At 44.6% G+C, this 16,526-nt stretch overlaps 2 protein-coding genes and 1 pseudogene across 3 annotated transcripts in view; 2 read left to right on the forward strand and 1 right to left on the reverse strand.

Moving 5' to 3' along the window:
* Positions 1-890: 890 nt before the first annotated feature.
* On the forward strand, positions 891-4,862 carry LOC130025495 (60S ribosomal protein L39-like; annotated as a pseudogene).
* A 5,837-nt stretch (positions 4,863-10,699) lies between these two features.
* Positions 10,700-13,494, reverse strand: LOC130025069 (cytochrome c oxidase assembly factor 4 homolog, mitochondrial). Its single transcript, XM_056115933.1, has 2 exons — positions 13,399-13,494; positions 10,700-11,267 (listed from the first exon to the last, which is right to left on the reverse strand). The coding sequence occupies exon 2, from the start codon at positions 11,251-11,253 to the stop codon at positions 10,999-11,001; it is 255 nt and encodes an 84-aa protein (XP_055971908.1). The 5' UTR covers positions 11,254-11,267; positions 13,399-13,494; the 3' UTR covers positions 10,700-10,998.
* Positions 13,495-13,622: 128 nt separating this feature from the next.
* PAAF1 (proteasomal ATPase associated factor 1) overlaps positions 13,623-16,526 on the forward strand; it is a 41,273-nt gene continuing 38,369 nt past the window's right edge. For both annotated transcript variants that reach the window (XM_056115926.1, XM_056115927.1), the window contains exons 1-2: positions 13,623-13,688; positions 15,331-15,371. In XM_056115926.1, the coding sequence (XP_055971901.1) occupies positions 13,642-13,688; positions 15,331-15,371 (88 nt within the window). In that variant the 5' untranslated portion in view covers positions 13,623-13,641. The remainder of the gene's footprint in view (positions 13,689-15,330; positions 15,372-16,526) is intronic.

Genomic DNA, 16,526 nt, shown 5'->3' on the forward strand with positions numbered 1-16,526 from the left:
TAGCTGCTAATTAGGGTTGCCTGGAAAAAGTTAAGTAAAAATTAAAGGTTGATCTTGGTCAGAAGTCACATGGTTACTTTCTATGAGCCAAATCCCATTGCCTGCCAGTTTTAATTTTTTTTAATAAAAGAATCGTCTTTTTTTTATACTTTTTTTTTCTTTTTGGGTCACACCCAGCGATGCTCAGGGCTTACTCCTGGCTTTACACTCAGGAATCACTTCTGGTGGTGCTCAGGGGACCTTATGGGATGCTGGGAATCGAACCTGGGTTGGCCACGTGCAAGGTAAACGCCCTACCCGCTGTGCTATTGCTATCGTCTGTTTTAAAGTGAACAGTTTAGTGGTATTTAGTACACTTAAAATGTTGTGAAATCTCATTGCCTGTGTTTATAAAAAAGGGTTTATTGGAACAGGGTCCTGCTCGCTCATTCACATGTTGGCCATGGCTGCTTTCATGCCAAGGTGGCAGAGTAGCTTGGCAGATAGTGCAGTGCTGAAACAGTCCTCACATGACCCTTTTTTAAAATGTTTGTCAGGCAATAAGATATCACCTCACACCAGTGAGAATGGCACATATCGAAAATAGGAACAATCTGTTGGTGGGGGTGTAGTGAAAAGGGAACTCTCATCCACTGCTGGTGGGAATGTTGTCAGTGCAACCCCTGTGGAAACAGTAGGGAGAGGACTCAGTAATCTTATTGTTGAAATGCCATCTGACTCAGCAATTCCACTTTTGGGCATCTACCCCCCAGGACATAAAAACATTCATTCAAAAGGACATACTCACACTAGTATTCACTCCTGCACTCAGTACAATGGCCAAGACATGGATTCAGCCTACGTGTCCAATGACAGATAAATAGATTATGAAGATGTGGTACATATACACAATGGTATACTACACAGCAGCAAGGAACAATGAAATTATGCAATTTGCTGCAAGCTGGCTGAAACTGGAAGAGATCATGTTGAGTGACGTAAGCCAGGGTTGCAGTTGTGCTGGTGATATGGGTGAGTGGTGTAGCCAAAAATCGAAAACACAGACTCAACAACCCTGGAAAAATGAGATCTAAACTGCAAACACTGGAACTTCGTGATGTGCCTGTCAGGTTGACAGGCGGGGTTGGGCAGGAGGTGTTTGGGTAAAGGTAAAGGTAAGGTAAAGCCCTCCCGTTGATCGTCGATTTGCTCGAGCGGGCCCAGTAACGTCTCCATTGGAGACTTTGTTGTTACTGTGTCTGGCATATCGAATACTCTCGGTAGCTTGCCGGGCTCTCCGAGAGGGGCGGAGGAATCGAACTCGGGTCGGCCATGTTGGCCGCTTGTAAGGCGAACGCCCTACCCGCTGTGCTATCGCTCCAGTGTTTGGGTGGTGAGGGAATATGGGAACACTGATGGAGGGAAGTGGACACCGATAGTGGGATTGGTGTTGAAATATTATATGCCTAAAACAACTAAAACTCAACTATCAATAACTTTGTAAATCACAGTTCTTTAATTAAATTTTTAATTGAAAAAATTCAGTCAGTTCTATCTTTTAAATGTGTACCCTTCTATATGTGTTAAACCGCAATTAAAATGTTACTTGAAAAGGAAAATTTGTCAGGGAGATAGTGCTAATGGTGGGAGTACTTGCATTGCCTGCAGGAGCCCTAGGTTTGATTCCCTGTCATGCATGGCCCCTCAAGCACTGTCAGGAGTCAGGTCTGAGCCAGGAGCAGCTACTGAGCACCAGTGCATATTGCCCCAAAACAAAAAGCAAACAAACTTTGTCACACATGCATCTAAGTCATTAAGTCTAAACTTAGATGTGCATCAGAATCACCCATTCATTGTTTAGAATGTTCTATTTACTAATAATAAATATTTGATGCATTAAGAATAGTGACGTTGTTTATTTTAGGAGGCTAGTTTTTTTTAATACTTTTGGGCCATTCATGGTAGTGATCAGAGACTACTCCCAGCTCTGTGCTCAAGGATTTTACCTAGCAGTGTTCAGAGAACCATACAGTGCCTCCTGCAAGCAGATCATGTGCTCAGTCCATTAAGTTATCTCCCCACCCCTGGAGGGCTTTATTTATTATTATGGTTTACAGGTCACATGTTTATAATCAATGTTAATGTTTCTGGTTTTGAGGTACAGTTACTGCACCTCACCACTACCATGTGCTCAAGACCTTTCCCGGGGTCCTTCTATTACTTCATAGCCTACTTCATCATTCCCCCAAACTATTCCCTACATTGCTTGGCTTTGGCTTTTGTAATCCAGAGTTTGTTACCATTTGCCAAGAGTTTATCATTTGGTATCATCTATTCCCTTGTTTTGTCTTGTTATGTGACATAAATGAAGTGATCATCCAGTATTTCTCCAATTCCAAACTACGATATTTCTATTTATTTTATTTTATTTTGGGTCACACCCAGTGATGCTCAAGGGTTACTCCTGGCTCTGCACTCAGGAATTATTTCTGCCGGTGTTCGGGGGACATATGGAATGCTGGGGATTGAACTCGGGTTGGCTCCATGCAAGGCAAATGCCCTACCTGCTGTACTATCACTCCGGTCCCCCATGATGTCATTTTATTGGAATGTTGTTTATTTTATATTATCTTTAAGTTTGATGGTATTACCCTAGTTTTTTAGAAGAAACTGCAGTTTGGAAAGATAGAACAACTTTCTGCATCAACACAGCTGGTAAGTGACAGGCATCTCTTCCCTGTACCTCACTGTGTCTCTGGGTACCCCTAATGCAGAAGCCTCAGAGCTCAGAGTGTTCTCAGCATTGTAGGTACTTTCTGAGACCCATCAGTTTTAGTTCTGATGTTGTCATGTGTGTGTGTGTGTGTGTGTGTGTGTGTGTGTGTGTGTGGTGCCAAGGATCGAACCTGGGGCCTCAGAAAGCATGTATTGTTTCACTGAGCCACAGCATAGCCCCTGGTGATTTTTGTTTTTCCTCTTAATTTCCAAAAGCAACAAGAAACTCATAACTTTCATTTTTCCTTAAAAAAAATTTTGTGTGGGGGGTGAGTGTGGGGGTGACCACATCCAGCAGTGCTCAGGGGTTACTCCTGGCTTTGCACTCAGGAATTACTCCTGGAGGACTCAGGGGACCATATAGGATACTGGGAATTGAACCTGGGTCAGCTGTGTGCAAGGCAAGTACCTGACCCACCATACTATCTCTCTGGCCCCCTTTTTTTTTTTTTGGGTCGGCACTCAGCAGTGATCAGGGATCATTCCTGGCAGGCTTGGGGGACCATGTGGGATGCCAGGGATCGAATCTAGGTCAGTTGCATGCAGGACAAGTGCCCTTCCCAACGTACAGCCACTCTAGCCCCAAGAAACTTAGATTCCTCCTAAGATATAGTGTGAGAGGCTGTCGGGATGACAGGCACCCTCACTTAAAATGCTTCTCTGAATTCAAGTGCAAGGCTCAGCAGGTCAGGACTTCTAAGCCCACGGGAAGTGTGGGCAGAATTTTCCAGCAAGGACTAGTTTTGGTTGCAGAATTGCTAATTGCTAAGTGTTCTTTAGGTTAAATGAAAAAACAGAGGCAACAGATGAGTGGAAAGTTGTGGATGTGTAATAATCTGGAGATAAAAATGTGAATAAGCAATGTAGAAATCCACACACATCACCTTCATATCACAGGAGCAGTGGGTAATGTCACATGAGCATCACTGAGGAATACTGAGTACATCACTCTTCAGTTGCTTCCTTTCCCTTGTTACTAGTTGTGAAAGTAGGGCACAGGATTTCATAAACTGACAAAGTATTAGATGAAGGACCTTAGACCCAGCCTCCCTCTCACACATTCTCCCTCTCATTTGTTATTTTTAATCCTCAGTGGTTACTCCTGCTGCAGTGCTCAGGAGTCATTCCCAGGGGTGCTTGGGGACATGTGGTGCCAGAGGTTGAACCCAGACCTCCTGTGTGCAAAGCCTGTGCTCAGCCCTTTGAGTCAGTTCCCTAGTCCCTAACCCTCTCCCTAAGCAAGTGTCGAGGGTAAGGGTCTATACCAGGCAGTACTTAACACAGGTCATGGCTCCTCAGGGCCAGCCAGTAGGACTCAGCTCTCTGGATTCCCTTCTACCCCTCTCTATTACATCTCTGAGCGATGAGTCAGGCTTATCTCTCAAATAGGAGGCAGCTGGGTTCTGTCATCTTGGAGCTCTGTGTCACTGACCTAGTTGATGACTTACCCTCACCAGAGTCAAAGAGCTTTTGTTGCTTATTATTGCTTTGTCCAGAAATGGAAACTGCTCATAATGCCTCATCCCGGTCAGAGGGACAAGAGATAACCTGGGGCTGGAGTGATAGCACAGCGGATAGGGCATTTGCCTTGCACGTGAGTGACCTGGGTTCGATTCCCAGCATCCCACATGGCTCTCCAAGCACCGTCAGGAGTAATTCCTCAGTGTAGAGCCAGAAGTAACCTCTGTGCATCACCAGGTGTGACCCAAAAAGCTAAGAAAAAAAAAACAACAGAACAAAACCAAGAGATAATCTGATTGCTAGAACCCAAGAGTTACAAAAACAGTTAGACTTTCAGATGACTTGAGTGAGGTCCCAAAAGGAAAGGGTGTTTCTTTGGGTCACGTGACAGCGAAGGCCCAAGAAACACCATTTCCTGGCTCTTGAACATCCTTCCACCCTTTTCTTTTCTCTGCCTTGGTCGCTGTGCAAATGTGGCTCTTCCTTACCATTTCTTCTTCACAAGACTTTTAGGATCAAGCGGTTCCTGACAACGAAACAAAAAGCAGAATCGGCTCATTTCTCAGTGGATTGGGAAGAAAACTGGTAATAAGATTAGGTACAACTCCAAGAGGAGGTTCTGGAGGAGAACCAAGCTGAGTCTGTAAGAGGGTCTCAGAGGAGATACGTGTGCATCTGCTGTGACAGGCCGCTAGGATCTTACACACCAGCGGAGGAAGGTACCACAAGTCTGGAATCTTGTTTGTTTTACTAGGAAATCTGTTTTAATTCTTGGCTTCTGTAGCTGGTTGCCAACTCAGTAATAAATTATCTGTGAGACCCTAGGGGGGAATAATAGAAAGAGAAAAATGATCCTTCCACCTCCCTCCCTGAACAGCCAATTGTAAAGGTAAGAGGTGGAGAAAACGGAGCTATTCCTAGTTTCTATTTAGTTTGAGACCTCAGGGGAGTTATTTAAAGCTCTTAAATCTTCAGCTGATGTATCAAGTGAAAATAATCTAGTTTAAAGAGTTTGAGTTGGAGATAATGGTCCGGGAAAGCACTTAGTAAATGTTAGATTATTTTTCCTTCTAAGCTGCAGCATATTAAAAACAAAACAAAACAAAACAAACGAAAAAACTTTTCAGGGGCCGGAGTAACAGCAGATAAGGTGCTTGCATTGCATATGGTGAACCCGGATTAAATCTCCAGCACCCCATATGGTCCCCTGAGCCCCACCAGTAGTGTTCGTTGAACACAGAATCAGGAGCAATTCCTGAGCACCATTTGATGTGAACTTCTCCCCACCCCAGAAAAAAAACAAATACTGTTTCCATGGAGATATACTGTATATATAGTGAAACACTGTATCACTGTATCACTGTCATCCACCCTTCTTATTCATGGGTTTACCCATTTGGGTGCCAGTAACGCCTCCATTCGTCCCAGCCCTGAGATTTTAGCAGCCTCTCCTTACTTGTCTTTTCCAACGCTACCGTATTGGAGGCTCCTTGAGGGTCAGGGGAATGAGACCATTATTGTTACTGTTTTTGGCATATAGAATATGCCACGGGTAGCTTGCCAGGCTCTGCCATGCATAGTGAAACACAGAAAGCTTAAGCTTAAGTGTGTATTCGATTGTTTTTTAAAACGAAGTCATCCATGAAGCTTACACTTTTTGTATGTGTGTGTGGCTGTTATTGGGGGTGAGAGGCACACTTAGCAGTGGTTAGGGGACCATCCGGTGGTGGGGCTCAAACCCAGGTTTCTATATGCAAAGCATATATGCTCCATTCCTTTGAACCATCGTTCAGGCCAAAACCTTCACTTCTATTAAAGAACATTTCCATTACCCCAGAAAAATCCCTAACGTTCTTTCCTAGTCATCCTTCCCCAGAAGCAACCACTGACTTCATTCCTAGAGTCATGTTAATTTTGCCTATCTAGTACTATATATAAACATCGTCCTGCATGTACCCTTTTGGGTTTGACTCTTTCATTTGCCCTAATGTTTTATTCATATATTGCATGTATCAGTAATTCAATCCTGAAGTATTCTACTGGTTTTCAAAGGTTCCAGACAGGGTTAATCTGTGCCAAGAACTACCGTGAAAACACAAGGGACAGGCAAGACAGAGACAGGGAAGCTCAACAGAGTGGGGGTCAGAATTGCTGGCTTGGTCCATAGTGTTAGTCCAGCGGGAAGGGCGTTTGCCTTGCACACGGCCAATCTGGGTTTGTTCCCCTGGCATCCCAGGTGGTCCCCAGAGCACTGCCAGGAGTAACTCCTGAGCATCTCTAGTGTGACCCCCAAAACAAAAACAAACAAAACCAGAATGACCGATTTCCAGTTTGGACTCTAATACATTTGGGTTAAGTACAAAACCTCTGATGAGTCTGTTTTGGTTTTTATTTTACAGATGAGTTACCTTCCAGGGGCCAGAGAAATAGGAGGCAGGAAGGCAGGCAGGGAGCTTGCACACAGCTGACCTGAGTTCCACCCTCAGCACTCACTCACTTCAAGCATTGCTAGGAGTGATCCCTGAGCACAGAGCCAGGAGTAAACCCCAAGTTCCACTGGGTATGGCCCCTCCAAAGCACTCTCCACCCCCCAGGACATAATTCCAAGTCATTGAAAAGTCTGGGAACAGGCTCACAGGAAAAAAAAAAAAGAGAGAACCAAAAGAAAAATCAGGCTGGAATGGGTTTGTTGAAATACTCCTGGATGAGGTTCACCGGTCTGAAAGCCCCAGTGAAGGCACACCCTATATGCATTCTGGGGTGGAATTATAGTGATGCACAGGAAGTCTGCGGTTAGGAATAGGCTGGCTCCAGGGCTTTGGAGCAGGTTTCAGAAATGAAGAAATCCTGGGAATAATGAGAAATCCCTGGGCCATGATTTAACGAGCCCCTTAGGCAGATGGTACTACCCGAGTCCCTGGGCCAACCTAATAGTCAGTACATTCCTGGCTCAATGCACCTTACAGAGCCTTTTAGAAAAGGATTTTTACATAGATTGGCAATTCTAAAGAAGGACTAAATGCCTAGGTCAGTTTTCCTAATTAAGACCATTTGATTCCTCAGCTTCATGTTTTAGTCTCTTTCCTCTGGGCTCCTGCCTTGTTCCTTCACTTTAGGAATCTCAAAATTACCAGCTGTGGTTTTTTTGGGGGGCTTGGTGGTGTTTGATAGTTACTCCCAGCTCAGGGGGTCACATTTGGCAAAATCAGAGGCATTACCAGGAATTGAATACAGAGCCCTACAATGCAAGGCAAGTGCTCTACCACTGAACCACAGCCCTGGCCCAAACTGGTTTCTTAAAAGGTATATTTTATGGACCAGAACGATAGTACAGCTGGTTGGGTGCTTGCCTTACATGTGGTCAAACCTGGTTCGATCCTTGGCATTCCATATGGTCCTCCTAAGTACCGCCAAGAGTCATTTCTGAGTGCAGAGCTAGGAGAAAGCCCTGAGCATTGCCAGATATACCCAAAAACAAAATAAAAAGCAAACAAAAAGGTATAGTTTAGTTGCAAAGAAAAAACAAAACAATGAACCAATGGAATCTCCACTTGTTGGCTAGTTCAACAGTAGCAGTGCTCAGAGACGCCCTCTCTGGTTCTAGGATGTTAGTGTCTGTAGCACTGTCCTCCAGTTGTTCATTGATTTGCTCAAGCGGGCACCAGTAACGTCTTCATTGTGAGACTTGTTACTGTTTTTGGCATATCGAATACGCCACGGGGAGCTTGCCAGGCTTTGCCGTGCGGGCAGAATACTCTCAGTAGCTCTCCGAGATGGGTGGAGGAATCGAACCCGGGTTGGTCGCGTGCAAGGCAAACACCCTACCCGCTGTGCTATCACTCCAGCCCATTAACGATAGCACAATGGGTAGGGCATTTGCCTTGCATGTGGCTGACCTGGGTTCGATCCCCAGCATCCCATATGGTCCCCCGAGCACTGCTAGGAGTAATTCCTGAGTGCAAAGCCAGGAGTCACCCCTGTGCATTGCTGGGTGTGACCCCCAAAAGCAAAGTCAATCAATCAATCCCCCCGCACCCCATGGGGGAGCAGGTTCTAGAAAACTATTAGTGAATTTGAGGAAAGAAATCAAGTTGCACCGGCTACCTCTGGCTAGCCCTTGACCTGCTGGAAAAACACTGTAGACTGAGGCAGTGCAGACAGAGGCAGCCAGTATGTCTGCGTTTCTTCCATCTGTACATTGTGCCCTGGAGAATCTGAAATTGTCTATCTAGCTCTTATAATCCTGCTGGAATAACTTATTTTTCTTAGACATCTTAGGTTTAGGGACTCAGCTTACCCTTTAGACAATGCAGAAGCTCTGAAAGATGCTGAAGCTCTGAAAAACAAAGACCCATTCCAGAGGTAACTGCTAGTGAATGCAAGGTGTACTTCCATTTCCTCTGGCTGCTGTAAGTTCCTCTGGAGCAGAGCCGTGAACCCTAGTGTTCCGAGCAGTGGAAACGCAAGGGTTTCAGCTTGGACTCGCTCCAGTTCTCTTTGGATTTCTTAAGTCAGCAACCCAAGGACTAAGTCTGGCAACTTTACCTGAGGGAGAGTGGGAATAGTATCCTATTACTCATCCTGTAAAACACATTACAGTGCACCTTTCCACTGAGCACAGGCCATGTCCCCCACCAAGGACCTTGTAGGGAAAAGTCAAATCATGAGTCTCTCCAGGCCTAGCCAAGAGCACCCAGCCAGTTTCTCCACCTGATTCCTGGCACCAAGCTTCTCTGCAGAGGCAGGTGTATTGTATGAAAGAGGCACAGAAACTAAAAAACGTTATCTGCATAGCCGTACTCTGCAGAGCAAGACTAAAGAAAAGTCTATCCATCTAAGTCACAATGGTGAATTTCCTTTTCTGGATATATTTTAAAAGTTTCCCACCCCTGTTAAAAAATAAAAAAGTTTCCCACCCCCATGCGTGTGTGTGTGTGTGTGTGTGTGTGTGTGTGTGTGTGTGTAATTACTATCTGCACTGAGCACAATTTGCTTGTGAGAGCCCAGAGTAGAGCCCAGTGCAAAACTTACAAGAATGTATACACTTGGTGTTTGCTCCTCAATTTGACTTTATTTCCTCCTCAGTAGGGGGAGCTACTGGAGTGTTAGAAGGAATCGAGATAATATAAATGAAACTAGGACACTCTTACTTTTAGGTTTCCAAAGTTCTATTGCAGAATCACAAGCAGCAGTCTTGAGCCATCTTTCCTTCGTTCCATCCTTTCCACACCTGGTGATGCTCTGGCAGTGCATGAGGGACCTTATGGGATGCTGGGGATGGAAAGGAAGTCAGCTGCGTGCAAGACAAGCAACTTACCCCCTGTACTATCTCTCCATCCCCTATCTCATTTTTTAATAACTCTATGAAGAAGGTTTAGTTTGGATGCCTATGAGGAAGTTACTTTTATTGAAATAAAAACAGAGCCTGAGATGTTCAGCAAACTGTTGTTAGACATTTAGTTAAGTGGCAGTCAGTGCAATTTGAGGAAACATATGGTAGGGATTGAGAAGAAACTCTGCAGTCAACCAGCTTGGGTTAAGTACCCCATAGATATTTGGAGCCACACTCCTGCCTCTGCACTCAGGAATCAATCCTGGCAGACTCAGAGGACCACATGAGATAAGAGGGATCAAATACAGATTGGCTACATGTGAGGCAAGTGTCCTACCTGCTGTACTATCTTCTAACCCCTTAGTCTTTTGATATATACCCAGTTACTGTTCTAAGACCGAAATCTGGTCTTTTTTTTTTTGCTTTTTGGGTCCCACCCAGAATTGCACAGGGATTACTCCTGGCTCATGCACTCAGGAATTACTCCTGGCGGTGCTCAGGGGACCATATGGGATGCTGGGAATTGAACCCGGGTTGGCCGCTTGCAGGGCAAACACCCTACCCCTATCCGCTGTGCTATCGCTCCAGCCCGTCTTTTTAAATAGACGCTATTCCCCACAATGCTTGGCTTGCTCGAAAGCACAGGCCAGTGCTGCAGTGCTCGGAGCCATCAAGATCACATCCACATCCTGCAATGTTGGGAGGACCATGTGGTGCCAGGAATTAAACAGGGTCAGCCACATACAAGGCATGCACCTTAAGCAACGTAAACATCTCTCTGGCTCTCCTCCTTTTTATTTCTCTCTCAAATTAGACTAAGCATCCTTAAGTCAGTTTCCAACAGTGTCTGGTCCACGGGAAGGTCACAGAACTTATTGTTGTTGAACCTATGACTAAATGAAGACCAAATTAACTAATCTTTACAGATTTACTTTTTGTTTTGTTTTTGGGCTATACCCAGTGGTACTCAGGACTTACTCCTAGCTCAGTTCTCAGGAATCACTCCAAGAGGGTTTGGGGACCATATGGAATGCTGGGGATCAAACCCAAATCAACTGCACAAAAGGCAAACACCCTACTGACTGTACTATCATTCTGACCTCTATAGATTTATTTTTAAATGTCTAAGTAATCAATACTTGGCATAGTGACTCAAGGTAGAATAACAACCCTTTACTCGTTTTACTTGACAAATATTGCCTAATATTTAAAAATAGGGAAATATGAAGGGCGAGGACGTGTTTGATCTTGCCATGAATACAGGGCAGCTCTTTCGTTCACTCATGTCCAAACCCACAGCTCCTCGGTTATCAATACACATGCCCCAAGACTCTCCCTAGGTCTTCTGTTTCTTGGCTCACACTTCCACTGTTACTATTTCTTCGTCCTGTTGATTTTGCTGGGTGCTGGTTTCTTCAGGGCCATCCACCTGGCATAGATGGTCTGAGGTCTCAGTGCGGGGCGCTGGTTTGCTCTTTCCTTCTCTGAAGCTCCTCCCGCCGCTTGCTCTGGTGTTCGTTCATGCAGTTCCTGAAAGCCTGCACCTGCGGCTGGCACTGCCTCCAGTCCTGGTGCTGGGCCATGCACTCCTGCACGGCAAAGTGGGAAGCAGCACAGCCAGAGCGGGAGATCAGCTGGTCCAGGGGGTCTTCTTCCTCATCTTCCTTCTTCACTCTTCGGACCCATGCATGGCCTGGAGCTGACATCTTGGGGGTAATCTCTGGAAGATCAATGAAGAAAATATTAAAGCAGGGGCATAGTTACATATGGACTTCCTCTATTTGTTTTTGGGTCACACCTGACATTGCTCAGGAGTTATTCCTGGCTCTCCCTCAGGAATCACTCCTGGCAGTGCACAAGGGACCATATGGGATGCTGGGGATTGAACCCAGGTTAGCCGTGTGCAAGGCAAGTACCTTACCTACTGTACTCTCACTCTGGTGGAGTTCCTCTACTATAAAGAACACTCACCAAACCATTGCTCATACCCTATTTATATGCCTCGTCTCTCCTAGGAGATGATAAAACTACATGAAGACAGACAATGGGCCAGATTCACCTTCCTGCCCCCAGTACTACACCTGACAGAAAGTAGGCCTGTAAAACTGACTTGAAGTGAGATTAGAAGGAAAGTGTATGAGAATCTTTAGCATGGCACCAAATATGCTCAAATTGACTTTGCTATTTGAATTAGATAAAAAAAAATTGAAAAAGATAAAGTCACCTTTCTAGATAAGCTATCTCTGACCACCCCCCAAATAATTCTCTTCTTGACTCATATTTGCTTCTCCAAAGGCTGGAAAAGACCAATTTTATGCTTGGAAGACATCAAAATAACTAGGTCTAACATGGGAAGATGGAGAAAGTTCATTGTTGCTGGGGGAGACCATGCAGGGGTGAGGACAAGAGATGAGCTTATATGCTAAGTAATATAAATACAAACTGTATAATATAAATTGTATTAATATAAACTGTATTTGGTCTCAAGATCATCTGCTGCAGAGCCTCTGTTAAGGAAGCATGCAGAAGGAACTCAAGAGTGACAAGAGCTAGGAATTCAAACTTTGCACTGATTTCACCATGATAGGCTGTAAGGAGCTAGGACTTGTCATTACATTTTCTGTGTGATTCATTCAACAAATGATTTATGTACCTATCATGCACAAGCTCTATGCTAGAGGTGAGGATAAAGGAGTGACCAGGACAGGTAAGTTGGTATCATCATGAAGATTATAATCTAGGCAACAGAGTGTTCACTGTGTAGTAGTGTGGAAATAGCTCAGACTAGAACACAGTAGAGCAATACCCTAATCCAGGTTAAGAGCAGGAATAGGCACGGAAGACTTCCTGGAGGAAATGACTTATAAACCGAAACTTGGAAAGATTAGAAGGAGTCAGTGATAGAAGAAAGAATATTCCTGGTCAACAGAAGAGCTGCAAGAGGTGTGACAAAAATATGACATAGGAGAAAACTGGAAGTTCTGAAGGACTGGGGACTAGAATATAAATATAAGATAACAAATTCAAAGGGCAACATACCAAAAAAAAAAAAAAAAGAAAGAAAAAATAGCCTGGGAAGCCCTTGTTAAGTCACTTCAGGGATTTTAGAGGTCAATAGGATTCAATGGGGTAAGTCACATGAAGGATTTAGCTCTTCACAGCCCAAACAAAAATTTATTTGGAGACACTATAACCTATAAAGGGTCAGGGGTAGGCAGGGAATGACTTTGAAAAAACTTGGGCTGGAAACCATCCTCACTGACTCACTGGCGTGACCTCAGGCAAGTCACTCGGTAACCTCTCTTGAAAAACAGATACCTACTACACAGGGCTGAAGACTAAACAAGAAAAAAAGCAAGGAGCCTGCAAGTCCAGAGGATTTATTACATACAATTTCTGTTATCGTGCATGTTTCCACTTCCTGCATACACTCTAGGTTCTTTAAAAGGGACAAACCTGGTGCAAGCACTATGGAAAAGTGCTCAAGATTGCTAGATTTTTTTTTTTTTAATGAGGACTCAAATATTCCCATCACGCCTTATCATGCAATCTCTTAGTTTCCTCCTTAAAATTCAATTCGCAGGATTACTGCAAGGATTAAATAAAAGTGCATGGATACAGCTGGGATCAACAAACGCCACCGCACTCTTAGGGGAGACAAGAAGGATCTTGCTTTGAGATCCGGGCAAGCTAAATAGCCCGGCAGCAGAATCGCCGAGGCTGGCCCGGACAGGAAGGAATGCAAGGACGGGAAAGCAGCAATATTCAGGTGGCCGAGTCAACGGAGGATGCTTCCCCACACTGAGGAGAGGACGCGTGCGCGTGCGGGTACGACGGCACACGGTGCTCACCGAACAAGAAGGACTAGACGCCCTGAAGGAGCATTCGCAGCAGCGTGGGTCGTGCAGGTACTTGGAATTCTTCCGGCCCCGCAGTCCGGAACCAACCAGCCGCTAGTGGCGAGCGCGCAGGCGCAGGTCGGGAGGCAGCATTTTCATTGGTGCCCTCTCCACGGAGCCCGCCTTCGGCCTTCGCCACCGCCCCTCACTTCCGGGAGAGAGCGGAAGAGGCGGGCTGATGGAGGCGGGGCCAAGATGGCGGCGCCTTTGAGGATTCAGAGCGACTGGGCGCAAGCCATCAGGTGAAGCCAGGCGCAGACCCCGGACGGAGGAGACGGGTAGTGGACGCTGCCACTGCGTTTAGGAGAGCCGTGCCCGACCCCAGATAGTTACAGGGATTATCTCATCAGGTGTTGAGGGGAGCCTGGTAGGAAAGGAAGTCGCAAACGCACATGGTCATTGTTTTTCTTTCTCGGAAGAGCAATCCTGAGGCTGTATCTCCGCGCAGGAACTAGGAATAAGCTGGAGGACGACCTTGGCTGAGTAGTCATAATATTTGGCAGTAATACCCTATTTGCCAAGCCTCGTTATGCATCATGACTATTTTGTGATGGACTGTTCCATCCCACTTGACCCCTAGTACTATATTACTAATGTTGGACAAAACCGTGCATGGAACGCCAGCCACTCCCAGGCCCTGTCCTAGATGGATACTAGGTTAAAGATACTTCAGATATGGGGTTGGTTCCTGTCCTCATGCTGACAACTTCCACGGAAATGCACTAAATTCATTTTGCATGCATTCATAGACCGTGCAAGTCATTACTCTAGCAGCATATAGCAGTGCCGCAAAGGGCAACAGTTCTTACTAATCAGGTTTGTCAGATGGAAACAGTGGTGAAGGTGAATAAAACCTAGCCTAATGGAGTTGAAACAACTCATTTCTAGGCTATTCAAAGTATCATGCATGCAGCTTAGCATCACAGAATGAACACTCAAGTTCATTGAGAGCCAGTTGATGCCTATGAGGTAATGCAGGATCATAATCAGAAGTAACTTGCCCAAAATCATAAACCCAATAAATAATGAACTATACAGCTAATAGAAGAGAGAATTACTGCCTGCCTTGAACTTTATGCTTTAAAAGCGTAGGTACTTCTTCCGACACCCTGCAAGCCTAAGGATAACAAACATGGATCTGGATGATTGCCAGAGGTTCATTCTAAAACATGTCAAAAGTCAGGATGAAGTGCTAAGAACCAGACCTTTGTTTACAAGTCCCAGGGTTGGATTCCTGCTTTACAGCTAGGTGACCTGAGGCAAATTACTTTTCTGTGAGCTTCAGGATTTTATCTGTAAGGTTAGGATAATAAAAGATACTTCATTAAGTTGTGGGAATTCATGTTGCCACATATAATGTGGCATGCAAATTGTTTTGCTTGGGGCCTGGCTAACAGTGATTCTAGTAAATATCTAAATATAAAACCTTAATTTTCAAAGGTGTGGAGCTGAAAAGAAATAATGAAAGTCTTTGATGCAATATATGAGCATTCATTTAATTCACCTATAATACCTATAACACCACAAGTATTTTTTCAACGAGTAAACTTTGTTTTAGAATAAAAACAATCTGTAATTGGATGAGATGTTAGATTATGTCCCAAACTTAAGACCATGTGACTGGAAAGATAGTATGGTAGGTGAGGTGCTTACCTTGCACTCAGCCTACCCAGGTTTGATCCCCAGCACTCCAGTCCCTGAAACCAGAAATGATCCCTGAGGTCAGAGCCAGGAGTAACTCTTGACACTGCAAATTGTAGACCTCCTCAAGAAACTTAATAAGTAAAACTAATAAATAAAATGGAGCTTATATAATCCCCATTCTCCCCTTGCACCCTTTTCGTCATTGAGTAAGTCTTTAATTAGGTTTTTGTCTCTTCACAGGAAGGATGAAGGAGAGGCCTGGCTGAGCTGTCATCCCCCAGGTACTGTTCATGAATCTATATATACCTTCCTTCTAGAGGAGAATTTACTGTTTCTAAAAGAGAACTTCCTACTTTGCCTAAGCCACACTCTTTGCATGGTGCTTATAATCTTTAAATTTTCTTGACAATTGGTATTCTACTGATATCATCTAAATGCCTTCATCCCAGGAGAAAGCTTTCAGATTGGTTTTCTGTTAGGAAGCCATAGATTTATTCATGGAGACCTTGCTGATTCATCTAAATCAGGTCCTTGGGCCACATTATTATAGCTTAAGCAGTAAGCTGTACTTTGATTGTAACCTTTCTGATGATTTCTAAATCTGTTATTTCTAGCCCTGACCTCTTCAAGTTCAAGCAGGGACTGAAGAGTTGTTTGCTAGATGTTTATACATGGTGTTCTCCCTGGCATCTTGATTTCATTCAAACACAAGTTAAGCATTTCTATTTTGAAATAGCTTCTTCTTGATTTTTTCCATTTAAGTTACTCTTATTCCAAGTTTCAGATTGAAAAATCTCATCACTTCACCCTGTGGTATCCAGATAGTTCCCAGATTCTATCATTTTTCATTTGAATGGCACTCTTATGTTTTAACTGACCAAATGAGATAAAGATCCTTCTAAATATTTGGTAAAGTTATGGGCTAGAGTGATGGCAGGTAGGGTTTAACCTTGCAAATGGCCAAACCGGGTTCATTCCCCAGCACCTTACGTGTTCTCCCAAGCCTACCAGCAGTGATTCCTGAGTGCAGAGCTAGAAGTGAGCCCTGAGCATTGTTGGGTGTGACCCCAAAACAAAAGAAAAGGAAAGGGCAGAGGAGCTGGGTGTGGTTCCAAAACCAAACTAAATATGCGGGGGAAGTTTTATTTTACTTATTATAGTTATTGATATTTTTGGTTTTGGGGGGGGCCACACCCAGTGGTGCTGGGGCTATTTCCAGCTCAGTGCTTGCAGGTCATTCCCAGTGGGACTCTAGTGTACTGGGATGTGGTACTAGGGATTTGGCCCAAGGCTCCGTCTTGAAAATCATGCACTCTAGCTATGACTGACCTTTAAATACATTTAAACTTGTGCTGAAGCAATAGCACAGTGGGTAGGGCGTTTGCCTTGCACGCGGCCAACCCAGGTTCGATTCCCAGCATCCCATATGGTCCCCT

The sequence above is a fragment of the Sorex fumeus genome, unplaced genomic scaffold (genome assembly GCF_029834395.1).
Source record: "Sorex fumeus unplaced genomic scaffold, SorFum_2.1 ptg000030l, whole genome shotgun sequence".
Lineage (NCBI taxonomy): Eukaryota > Metazoa > Chordata > Mammalia > Eulipotyphla > Soricidae > Sorex > Sorex fumeus.